The 13,548-nt window shown below is 45.2% G+C and overlaps 1 protein-coding gene across 1 annotated transcript in view; it reads left to right on the top strand.

Moving 5' to 3' along the window:
• The window catches only part of GTF3C3 (general transcription factor IIIC subunit 3), a 222,279-nt gene that overhangs the window by 74,570 nt on the left and 134,161 nt on the right, over positions 1–13,548 (top strand). The window contains exon 8 of the mRNA XM_069225852.1: positions 9,188–9,257. Within this exon, the coding sequence (XP_069081953.1) occupies positions 9,188–9,257 (70 nt within the window). The remainder of the gene's footprint in view (positions 1–9,187; positions 9,258–13,548) is intronic.

Consider the following 13,548-nt stretch of genomic DNA (forward strand, 5'->3'; position numbering starts at 1 on the left):
TACCAGTAATTCAGCACAATCCTGACACATTGAGCGACTCCCCACCTGCATAATCCATGTAAAGAGGAGCTATAACAATATCCGAGGCTCTGGAGCAATTTGTGGAGACAACGGGTCATCCCTGATGCTGTTAGCAGCTGTAGCTTGGGGCAGATTGTGGTAGTGGGACCAGGGGATCTTGGAGCCGGCCCCTTCTGCATAGCACAAGCCACCTGGGGCAAGCCCTAGAGCAGTGAGGAACGAGTTGCAGGAATCTCAGAATTATAGCACCAGCTGTGGTCCTTTTGAGGAGGGGGCCCACCTGAGCTGTACCGGCCTGGAGGGTGGAGGAATTCAGCCTTGCACGGTAAGCGTCACTGCTGCTATCGCCACATTGACAGGACTTTGGGCCTGCTATTCAAGGAGTCTCCTCCCCCCCCCAAGAGAAGGCATCTAGACAGAGATGGCCCATTGGAGAACCCCACAAAGGAGAGCCCATAAGTCGTGAGCCACACAGTTCTGGGCACCCCTGGGGCCCCGTGGCCACAAGTTGTTGGTCTTCCTGTGTGGCTGACTCAGATGCATGGAGGTTCAACGGTCCCAGGGGACCGGTCTGGCAGGGGTGGTCACTGCTTGGCCCCACCTTGGGGGCGGATTGTGCTTCCTTGCCTGGGACCACCCGGTAGCAAGGCAAGTGGACCCTACAGAGCTGGAGAGAGGGGTGGTGCAAAGCAGAGAGCTTACTCGACTGCTGGCAACTGCCATTTGAAGTACAGTCCACCTGCGATGGACTGTCCTATAGCTTGTGCTGTAGACCCTGGGGCAGGGGGAAGCTGTTCCATATTGATCAATATCAGACCTGTAAAACGTGATGGGGTGCACACACGACCTGCTAAATCGTAGGTGCTGCCCACAAGGTCGCCAGAGCTTCTCTTGCAAGATGCAGGGGTTCTGCCTGGACAAGATAAACTAGATGCTATGTTGGCAGCGATCGAGACCTCCAGTGTACGCCCGCAAACGAAAGTAGATGCAGTGGCCAAGGACATTAATCTGCTTTGGCAAGATCATAAAAAACTGTCCGAGCGGGTTGCCCTCTCCGAGAAGTCCTTAGTTGATTTTCAGCCCCAGATGTTTGACTTTCAGAAGCAACTGTGGGATCTCAGAGAGAAAAAGAGAGTGAGATTCTTGGAGGCCCGAGCAGAAGACATGGAGGGCAGGGCCAGACTCAGCAAAATCTGCATCATTGGCCTCCTTGATAGCAGCGAGGGCACCAACATGGTGGACTTTCCGAAACTGTGGTTCAGAAAGTTGGTGCTGACAGAAGACCTCACCACGTTTTTTTCAGTAGAACATGCCCACTGAGTCCCTGCGAGACGTCCTCCGCTGTAGGACACACCACATCTGATTTCAGCCAATCTCCTAACCTTCAAGGACTGTGGCGCGATTCTCAAGGCGGGCCGCTGCTCCACCCTGATACTCGCAAAAACCACCAGGTCCTCTTTTTCCCTGACTACACTTTGGCGGTGCAACGTCAATGAGCATTCTTTTTAGGGGTAAAACACAAGCTGAGAGATTTAGGCTTTTCAGTATGCTTTCTTTTTCCCTTCCAAACTGAAAGTGGTCAACAAGTCATTCTTTTTCATGAAACTGTCCGAAGCCTGGGATTGTCTGGAAGATAGAATCCCAGGTGCTGTCGAATCCAGGGGCAGGCAAGAGACCCAGAACTGTAGGAACAACTACCGACGAAAGACCTGATAGTGCCGCTCCGGGTGCTGAGCAACCCCAAAGGCACCACCAATGGAACACTGGCTGTCAATGCGTGCTGGAGGTAGTGGTGACCTTTTGCCACACCCTGGGGCTCCATTCAAATTCCACATCAAACGCCTCTGAGGATAGGAGCTCTCGTGCTTCCTCCATACTAGACTTGCATCCAAGAGTGACTCCCCAAACAGCGGATGATATTATGTAGCTGGCTCGGCCACAGCCCATGCCTGGTCCCCGCCAAGGCCCAATCTAGCTGTCGGCCTCATAGGGGTCTGGACATAGCTGCCTTACTCAAATGGGATGGGAGTTACTTCCTTTATCTATATGACTCTGCCATGGGCCCGGTTACAGTCGCAGTATTATTGTTCCGTTCTCTGATTTGTTATAATGATCCACGAGCATCAGGGGCACCACTTTTGCTCCCATACTATTCCCAATTAGAGGAGCACCATTCCTACTGCCCAACCCCCCCCCCCCCCCCCCCTTTACGGTTTTCCTCCTTAATCACTACCACTTGCCAAAAGACGGGAGGCAGTTCCATCTTGTATTTATGACATGTCAGTCTTATAATCTATTATCCTGGAATATTTGTAGCATGCACACCCTGGCGAAACTTTACGGCATTCATTCATTTCTCAAGCACAAGGGGGTACACATCGCCTTGATACAAGAGTCACATACCACACAAGCAGAAGGGGTCCAGCTGCAGAAGAGTTGGAGGGATCAGGTATGTACAACTAACTGCTCAGCATAAGCTGGGGGGAGCACTTTTTATGGATAAGGGTCTCAGGACCCCGGTCGAGGTGTTAGCGTAAGAAATGGCTTCGGAGGGCAGATTCGTCCTTCTGGAAACATGCTTGAATGGTAACCCTTGCTAACAGGTAGCAGATATGCCGGTCATGGGCACGCCTGGATGCCTTTTCTCTCATTCCTCCCCTCCCATGAGATGTCCTGGATAAGTTGTTTGGGTGACAGGCCGTTGCCTAGTTGCCTGCAGTATTTTGTTCTGTTCTGTGTTTTGATAAAATGATCCACGAGCATCAGGGTCTACCACCTTTGCTCCCCTACTATTACCAACTAGACGGGCACCATTCCTACCACCCCCTCCAGGCTTTCCTCCATAATCACCACCACTTGGCAAAAGACGGGAGGCATTTCTATCTTGTATCTATGACATGTCAATCTTCTAATTTATTATCCTGGAATATTTGTAGCATGCACACCCTGGTGAAACGCTACTGTGTTCATTCCTTTCTCAAGCGAAAGGGGGTACACATCAACTTGATGCAAGAGTCGCATATTACACCAGCAGAAGGGGTCCGGCTACAGAAGAGGCGGAAGGGAAGGGTCAGGTATATACAACTAGTCACTCAGAGTAAGCTAGGGGTGCACTTATATGGACAAGGGTTCAGGACCCTGGTTGAGGTGCTGTCGCAAGAAATGGCTCTGGAGGACAAATTTGTCCTACGCGAAACACGCCTGAATGGTAACCCTTACTAATAGGAAGGATATATACCCCTAACGCAGAACAGTCTCAGTTCCGTGCAGTGGCTTTCCCTCAGCCTCGCTAAGTGGGCCAATATCCTGTAGCTATTGAGAGGGGACTTAAACACAGTTCTTGACCCATACTGGACAGACCTCATCCTCTACTCCCTACGGCCTCTACAGTTACCGCAGCCAGAAACTTACAGCTGTGGATATATGAAAAGGCCTTGACTGTCGTATGGTGTCACCTCAACCCAGCTGTCTAGTCCACCAGGTTTATGCACTCCTGGACACAACGGTCTGCTCATACTCTATTTTCTCTTCACTGCCTCATTAGTTTATCTGGGCAGGGAGCTCTCCGATAACAACCCCCTACTGCTGAGTCTCCAGTGGTTGGAGAAAAGCCTTCTCAGTCCTGACCTGGTGACTACGGTCTTTGGCCCTGCAGGACCCCCCGTTTAGGGATGCCTTCACATGTACGATCAGGACTTTTTTTTACCTCATTGAAGTCACAGAGTTTTCCATAGAGGTGGAGTGAGAGGCCTTTAAAGTGGTGCTGGGTTAATGCATAGAAACAGTGGTCGGGGTAAATCTCACACTCCTTCGAGAGCTGGATGCTGCTGAGCAGTAGTACATAGAAAGTGAACGGCCAACTCCTTTCCACTTTGAACCCCTTCTGATAGGAGGCGCAACTTTTGGAGTGCCTCCGCTGTCTAGATTACACAGCCTACTCAGCCAGAATCCACTCAGAGGGGAACCGATGTGGACGATTACAGGAGTGGTTGGCCAATAGGGAGACCAGACTACCTCTAGTGACTACACTCTGAGGTGTCAGTGGGTGTCTACTACACCCTAGCAGGCAATACTTGCGGCCTTTACTCCTACTATGCAGATCTGTGTAGACCTCGAACAGAGACATCTGTCTGCCGACTTGGAAGCATTTTTAGACCAAATATTCCTTCTAAGACTCTGATAGGCCGGGAGGACCTCGATATCCCTTTTACAAAGTGGCAATGGCAGCGTTGTCTACCGGCAAATCGCTGGGGATGGATGGCCTACCAGCAGAATTTTAAAAAGGTTTCAGACAGAGCTTGCTCCCAGATTGCTCAAATTATGAGACCGCACTGTTGGCTATTTGCAGTCCTGACAAAATTTGGCTTTGGCCCCTACTTTCCAAAAATTATCCACATATTGTACACCTCCATCCCAGTTGGGCCTGGCACCAGACAGGGCTGCTCTTTTGCATCCTTCCTCTTCACTGTAGAATAGTTGCTGGCGCTAGTATGTCCATTGAGGGAGGGACAGGAGAGTCCATCTGCCAAATGGCAACCATGCCAACTTATTGTATGCAGACGACATTCCTTTATACCTGAAAGACATCACCTCTGACCTCACACCCACAACCTTTCTACTGACAGAGTTTGGCTCAGTGCCATGACCTATTGTTAGTTGGGACACACCATGCTTTTTTCCGATTGCAACATGAAGAAGCCCCATGGCGAGTCAACCTGGGTGGGGCCTATTTGCTGGTAGCTGTCTGCATTCCGATCCCTGGGTATCCAGATGTATCCTACAATCCCGGACCTCCTTGTTGGTAACTTGGGGGAAGCGGTCACAGTAGTGGGGGATGGGGAGGGACCTGACCTTTTGGAAGGCCCTCCCACAGCGGCAGACCGATTAGGATTAGCTAAAATGGTGATACTTCCCAGCCTCGTCTATTTTTTTTGAATCTGCCGGTAATTCTCCCCCAAACCTTCTTCAGTGAGCTACACGTCCTCCTGGGAGAACTTGTTTAGCACCATTTTCTGAGACTGGTCGCCTTGCACAAACTCTGGCTCGCACTGGATCAGGGGGAACTGAGGGCTCCCAATTTTGAATACTACTACTTGGCTGCCCAGTTGCATTGGCTCTCATACTGGCAGGCAGGCAGGTTCCTGGAGGGCACAGGAGCAGCAGGGCCCCCACTGACCCTTGAGGCACTCTTATGGCTTCTTCTACCCAAGTTCGACCCTCTCAAGATACCTCTAATATCCTGAGGGTGGCCCTCTCTTGCTTTTTGAAGGCGCTCTGCCTTACAGGCCCTCTGCCTATGCCCCTGCGGTTCCACTGGCTGGAATCCCAACCACGGGTGGACCACCTTGTTCGCCAACAACTACAGGTATGGGAGGAGAAGGGACTGACCATCTTAGTGGACCTCTTTCAGAATGAACAGTTAATGCCATTTGACACTCTGGCTAAACAACATTCCCTCCTGAGGGCTAGTTCCTCCTTTATGCAGCCCTGAAGGTAGCTCTAGGAGACATTGGGGTTGCACACGAAACGGAACCAGACACACACCAACTCCTACAAACATTACACAAGATGGGCAAAAGCTGCAAGCTGATCAATTGGCTTTGATTGCACACACCGACAACGTGCTTTGATTGCACGCACCAACAACATTACATTCCCTAAGGGATGCCTAGGAGACAGACATTAATAGGCCACTTCACGATAAAGGATGGAAAAGGGCCCTGGCATACCCACGGAAGGTCTCTGTAAATGCTAGGTTAAAATAATCCAATACTATATACATAGTTACATAGGGCATAGCTCTCCCAGGAACGTTTAGCCTGCATAGTTCCTACAGCTGTTGACACCTGTACCAGATGTGGGACCCCTGGGGGTGCCTGAGACATGCTTTGGGACTGCCCCAGACTACACGGATACTGGAGCTCAATCCTACTTGTGTTAAATCGGGTAACACATCAAGTTGAGGGGTGGGCGCCCTAGGCATTTACTCACGTAAGCATAAAACAATGACTCAGTTCCTGGATCTGGCCCTCACCATATCCAAAAAGCTGGTCATGTCACTCTGAAAAAGCCAGGCACCGCCCAGCCCAGAGCTCTGGCAGAATACCTTTACAGAGCAGTAGCCCTGCCCCGGGAGGAGGCCAGAGCCCTACAACACTGCCCGATGGCTCAGGGATGAGAGATGTTACTTTCATGATGAATTGATTATCCCTCAGGTTCCCAAGAATCCACGGCCACAGACTCCTAGCCTTTTCTCCAGGCTACATGGAGATGATCTCCTGTTTACGAAGACCTTTTGCCACACCCTCATTCACTGCTGGATCTCCGCCCCCCCCCCCATAAAATCGCCTCCTCCTCTCTCCCTAGTACGCCCCTAGACAATCTGTGGTTGTAAAGAGCATCTAAGTGATTCACTATTTGTTACTAGAATGAAGTAGTTCAACATAGGAATATGCCTATGTATATCTAATATTTGCCGAACCTATTGTAACCTTAATGCCTTTGTTATAAGTGTTTCAAAAATGCAATAAATAAACATGTTAAAAAAAATAGGAGAAGGTTGATTCTGCGCTAGCAGTGTTTAAGGACAGTAAGGTCCCAGTGCTTTCCTTGGGGCTCTGACCGCTGTGGAATAATTCTCCATCAGTTCTGAAGATTTAAAGTATAGTCCAAACAACACATGACGGAAGATCCAATATGTTTTGAACTTTTAAATGCCTTCACAATCTTCCCTTAATGCTCTTCACTGAAAATACTCACCCCTGTGGGAAAAAGAATCTGAGATGTAGTCTTTGTCCTGGTGGATGTGGACTAAGGGAGGAGACACAAAATATCCTGTATCGTGAAACTTCTTCAAAGGAAAACAACTTGCAAGCTTCCAATCAACGGTAGATGACAGAAATGTGCAAAGCATGTGGATCTAAAGGCACAAAGTGATGTAACAAGGTAAGTAAACTTTTACCTTCTGTACACTCGAGGTGCTGTATTTTTTTCCATTAGTCTTAATGTGTGCATCCCCCATGGTGAAATTGCACCTATTTGGCGCCGGGCATAGTTCTTTATGTTGCTGTCCCTGCACTCGCTCTTCCTTGTATCGGTACCTAAGTTTTAGGCATCACTGATCACCTCATAGTCTGACCTAGTGCAGCAGTTCTATGTATGGTAATCCAGTTGTGCTCACTCCCTTCACCCTCCCGCCCATACAAGACAGCTAGGAGTTGCACCTCTCACCCACCATGCCAGCTACAGCACTTAACAAAAGCCCCTGCTCAGTCCACATTTGTCAATAAGTTAGATCATTTTGTTATAGATCTTGGAGTTGCATCCAGTCAAGGTCTATTTCCTTATCCACTGCTCATTACTAATAAACGCGAGTCATCAAGAAATTTTCATTTTTAATGTTTGATATCCATGCGTTTCTCCTCCGGGCAGACAGGTCCCATCAGTTTCCCTTTGTGTCTGGTAATAGCAGTCCATTAATTTGTGTGTGTTTATGCTTTATTGCTCTTCTACGCCTTGAACTGCTGATAAAATCTCCTGTGGTAGACACAACCCTGCAGTTTACGTCTGAGGGTCTACACCCTTGAGTACTATTTCTTGTATTCCTGCGGTTGCACCACAAGGTCTTACAAACTCCAGGACTCACTGATGCACGTCAGAAGTGTCTGACCGTACTTATCTATCACACAGTGCCTCCCGTCATCAGATACACAATTGACGTTCCTGCGGTATACATACGCAAAACAGCCCATCGGTGGGGATGAAGACGCAAAGGATACAGAGAAATATGTGTCCCATTTAAAATGTAGTTCTACTTCTTCTCTGACTGTGTTCTTACTGTCAGTGTCTGGGATCAGAATAATAAGCCAAAGCACATGGCATATGCAGGTAGCAGTGACGCAACGGATGGTGGTTCTTGTGGCTGGTTAGACCACCTCACACAACATCAGCATGTGCTCCCGCCTTCATTACTGGTGGCCAGATGCTCGTTCAATACCTTGTTCTGATCAGTCTCCAAACCTCGGGGGCGTGGCTTTCACCTCTTCCTTGAAACTCTTAATCTGCATGTTTACATAGGTTTTCTCAGCTTCTCAGATTTTCCTCTTTGCTTCCTTTACCCATCAAGTGACCATACCAGTCTCCCCCTTATGTCAGCGCGCCTGTGTCTGATCACACCCATTGGTGATCTCTGTTTGAATAATATTTGTAGTGTATGTTAGTGGCTGCAGTTCTTTTCCGTGGCTTCCACTTTCCATTAATGGTTAGCACCTTCGTTTTTGCATTACATTGGCCTGCCACATGTATGCAGTCCTCTGCAGGCTGAGAATCCTGTGTGGTTATTGTTTGTCTTCCCGCCATTGTTGAGGCTGTAGTTGACTGCCAGCTAGTTTCATGTGAGGCGGCCCTGTTCTTTGTTCTCGTCGCACAATTCATTTGTTATGTGTGTGATTTCTAAATGGGGAAAAGAGGCGTCGGATTTCTTTGAACTGTGTCTTGTATTGTAAAGATCTCTACCATTCAGCTATTTGCTTCTTTATGTATGAATGGCGTTAGGGGCATGGTGATATCAGTGTACTCTCCTAGGCCTGGCTTGAACGAATCCTTTGTACACTCTTTGGAGTCTTACTTTGTAAATGCTTCCTCTGTTCTTTGTTATGCTCATCTGAAACAACAACCCTCGCCTTTGGCTCCCCGGTTGCTCTTCCCATCACACTACTCCTTAGTTGGCCCATCATGCTGTGGAATATTCCCTCATGTCAAGAAAGGGGGCTGGGCCTGAGAGCAGGAACCCTGTGAAACACACTCAAATTGGCCTGTACGTAATGATTTCTAAGTCACAAAAAATATGCTTTATAGGAAAACCGTTTTACCATTTTGGGAGGGTGGCAGATGTAGACTGTTATTAAGTGGAAGTGATGGTTAGTATTTGTGCTATAGAACAGATCTAGCATAATTGTATCCCGGTCATCTAAATCAGAACAAGTTTTTCTTTTTCTTTTTTTTATTTTGTTTTATTGCTGCACGTGTTTTCCTACCTGTCTTGACTGCTGTTTTTTTTCCAGTTGTTTACAGGTGTTTACTCTAGATTTTTAAATAAATGAATGTTCGTGCGCAGTTGTTGGAATGTTTTTTTTTTCTGTGCGACTAATCGCATTCTGTTCTTTAGGTAATAACACAGTACTCTGGAATTGTATTAGAAAAAAGGATTGAAATAAGAACGTCTGGCGATACTAAAGGTACTTCTCATCATCGTCTTTTCTTTTAAAGTAAAAATGTGCCTCTATCCAAGAAGGTGTAGTAAAAAGAGCCGCCGCAAAAAGCGACATGACGGTTTTGATCGATTTTATTTGTATATAGGGCAATACCAACCAAACGTCTGGTTGCTTATTTGACTTTCTCTGATAACATTCTTGCTTTTATTACTTCTTAAACTAATCTTTTGAGAAATTATTGGGAGTTAAAAAGTTTGCTAAACCTAAGACTGGTGAGCAAAACGTAAGTTATGTTTTTAGTGATGGAAAAATCACACTTACGATTCAACTATAAGGCATTATGCCGTTTATCAGTGCCATAATTGAAATTCTAATTTCATTCTGCAGGGCTCACCTGAGGCACTGCATTGACAGTAATGTTCCCATAATGTATACTGTTGCTTTACACTTGTGAATGTATGACTCCCACAAAATGTTGCTTTGGAGAAACAGGAAGCAGTTACACAACATGACTGGGCTGCATTACAGTTGAATGATCCATTTCAGACCATTGGACTTTATCGTAAGAATTTCAACTTGTCCGCTTTGCATCCCCAAGGATGAATAGTGGTCTGTTATGTAATGTCTCAGGAAACAGAAAGGGTTTGAAATGGATTTTAACATTAAATGAAAAATGTGTAAAGCATTGTAGTCCCTTCCAAAGAGCAGTAGTTAGGTCCATACCCTTGACTGTTGCTGTTTTTCTGCCTTTACTGTTTTTTTGCTGTCACTACAGACAACCTTTGCTGTTGGGGAGACCCCATGTCATAAATACTTTAAAAAGTATAATACGAAGTATAGAAAGAATGGGTTAGTGATCAGCCCCATTTAGCCATTGCCTTTCATGAGATTTTCATAGTCATTCCTTGGTTGAGCTGTGCATCAAACCCCTGGTAATTTCGTGGAATTCTTCATTATGCTGTAGTAAAGGGCTTTAAGAAGGAGTCCTACACCCCTCCCTCATTGCGTCCCCACTGCCCCCTCATCCATCCCACCCTCGGCCCTTGTCCGCTGTTGCTTCCTCCGTCCTCCCTGCATTGCCTCGGTGTTTTACTGGCCTATCCCTCACCTATTAAAGTGTCCCATGCCTATACCAGTGCCGATGATGACTTAAGAGTCCTGGACTAGGTGGAATTTATGTGGCAAGAAAACCCCAGTTAGGAATTTACAACGTTATTAGCTCTAATTCGAACAAACGCGAGACCCAAATGCGTGGCAAATGCTTGTTTTAACTGGCTTTAGAAAATCCCGACCCCACGACGGTAATAAATCATTACAGGTGGATATAGAACAAGGGAAGACTTTTCTTTATTTATTCTTCGAGCACAGCATTTGTCTGTCGCCAGAATCGTGATTCAAAAGCTGCCGGATTTTTCACAAACTGGTGACCCCCTGCTTCCCCTACTCTCCCCCACGACCTTGCCTGAACTCCCATAATTCTGTAGAATTATTTCTTTGATGTCATTTTGAACATTTTAGCAGCCTTCTGTTTCCACTTCTGAGCATCCTGGTGTAACTTTATGTTGCCTATTTATGGCAGATTGTGGCAAGTGACCATTAAAGCTTCGTTTTTTTCAAGAGTTGCCAAAGCGTACTTCTTCGCTATGGTAACCTTAGCTGGAGAATGAGTTTAATTTCTGAAGCCCGAGATGCAGATAGAAACCATGACTCGCCTGACACTGAATATTACCTCGAGTACTTAATAGAGGGCTATTAGTCTAAAAACGTACGGGCACATTTTTAGATCCGAAGGTTTCTAGAAAATTAGCTCTTGAAACCCTCTTGTTCATAAAAACTCATACTTTAAGCCCGAGTTAAGTATTTGAGACAACAATAAGGCTAATTAGGTCACAGAGGAAACATTAGTTTTGATAACTCAAGCCTCTGGAAGCCTGTAATGTTTCTGTTGACCCTCCTAAACAAATGTTTGTATTTTTCTCCAAGGATGAGAGGTTTTGTAGACTCTCTGAGAAACGTGGTAAACGTAGCCTTGTGTCCCTCATCTCGCAGGATTTCTTAATGTACCACTTTATATCGTTTAAGGATGGCTAAATTTGTATTGTATAGTTCAAAGGAAAATTCTTCATAACAGGTAAATTGATTGCACAGATCTTAATTAGACAAGCCTTGTATCCAATACTTTAATGTTTTTATAAATACCGGGAACTCTACTTCTGCAACAATAAAATAACGCAGCAATTAGAATGAATCACAAAATTAGTGTTGTTTTGCAAAAAATCCACAAAATTAGTTTTGGCTGTAACTGCATTACATTTTATGGAGTTGTTTGTCAGGGTCTGAATTGAGGTCATAGTATCCCACTCCTTTGCATGTGTGATTTTGTGTCATAGTTTGATAGCCTGATGTGACAGTGTGAACACGTCCCCATCTGACTAATAAGTTACGCTCTGGGACTCGTTTTAGGCCGATGTATCTTTTGACTCTGATTGAAGACACCTTAGGATGAGACAACTAATCAGCATATTAATCAATACATCAATAACATTATTAATAAGACTCAGAAACCACCTTGACCTTTCAGTCCTGAATAACCACACCAGTTTAGTACGAGTTTTAATATTTATTCCCTATTGATTACAATTCTACTAGCAGGTTTATTAGTCTCAAAACCATAAAACACATCAACATTGTAGTAATATGGAAACTCGAATAAGATTTCATCAAAGCAAGAATCACAAAGATTAGAACATAACACGGCGTCAACATAGGTTAACCTTTAGCAGAGTATCATTAGCATTATTATCCAACAAAGCAGTGTATCAGTCATTTGTCTATTTGCATTAGCTTGGTGAACCCCTTATCTAACATCGAATTGGCATTGGCATGTTGGGCTTCATGCAAAATAATTTGATAACACCTATTTGTAAAACATCTAACTATGGTCCCTGACAAAAGTAGCAGTTGGTACCTAGAAAGGAAAAGCAAATAGACAATCACAATTTCATTGTCATAGTTACCCTCCGTGTTCAGTCAGCATTCAGGATTTGTCTTCGTCTTCAGGACATCAGTTGATTCGCCATCAGCCGGGAATTCAGCAAGTCGGGTAAAAGGGGCACTTCCCTCCTAAGGAGGTAAAGTGTAAATGGGCAATATGAAACAAGGATGGTTCTAAGAACCGAACAGCAAAGTCTCTATGCAAAGTGACTGGGTCATCGCATCAGCATCTCCCTCATATTCTGATTTACTTCCTGGTGTCGAGGGTTTTTATACCATTTTCGTTGTACATTCCCCTAAAATCTGATTTGTTGGGGTTGGTACCCCACTATCTCCCTCCAATAGAGTTTTAATTAAGTAATCCAAATTGTCACCCCATACCAGTTCTCACGTAGTTTATTGGTCCTTTTGATTGACGTCTTCAATGGGTTGAATGTCCGGTATGATTTCATACCCTCGTGTTTCTTTGCACATCTTCGGTCAGTGGCTCCATTGTCTGTACCGGTTTAGGCGACCTTGTACCTGGTATCAATCTACACTGTTGCATTTGGCTAAATGTTTCTACAAGCAAGTCGAATTTCATGAGAACGGATCTATTACGGTTACATTCATCTCCTAGTTTTGGAAAAAACAAGAGTTCATGTCCTTCAGCAAGTCAGCACATTGTACGTTAGAAAAACACATTTAATATAGAGACCAGGCAGCTTAGGCCTCGACTCATGCTACCTAAACATCAATGAATTACTAACAAAACCTAAGTATATAACTGTTCATATTAGTGCAATAATCATGTTTTAATATATTATTTCAACATTATTAATCAGTTTCATTAGTCATCATATACGTTGGTGGCCACTCCCTGTGGGCACATTTCAAGCACGCATTTAGAAAAAACATATTAATAAATTTTCTATGCAGCATTATTATACATTAATACATAAGCTATTTCATATTAGTTTTAAGTATAAGACTACACGTCCTCAACAGCTTCATGCAATACTGGTACCATACCTTCTACCAGCTGTAAGTCAGTTATAAAGAGTAAGTCAGGTTCTGTATCTGTCAATAGGTCGAAGATGTGGGACTATTTTTTGGAAATGTATCAGGCATTGATTAGTAGGCAGTGTAAAGAATGTCTTTTGCATGTGATGTGATTTTGTGCAGCGGGAGATTGTCTTTGAAGTTGGATGAGGTGTACTATTGGTGATGGTGTTAACTGTAGCAGGATTGAAAATGTGTTATTTGTAGGTACTGTTATCCTCGCCCAACAAACTTATATGAGGCTTTGGAGATGTTTTTAAAAGCTTAATGTTGTTGTGCA

This window comes from Pleurodeles waltl, chromosome 3_1 (assembly GCF_031143425.1).
Source record: "Pleurodeles waltl isolate 20211129_DDA chromosome 3_1, aPleWal1.hap1.20221129, whole genome shotgun sequence".
Lineage (NCBI taxonomy): Eukaryota > Metazoa > Chordata > Amphibia > Caudata > Salamandridae > Pleurodeles > Pleurodeles waltl.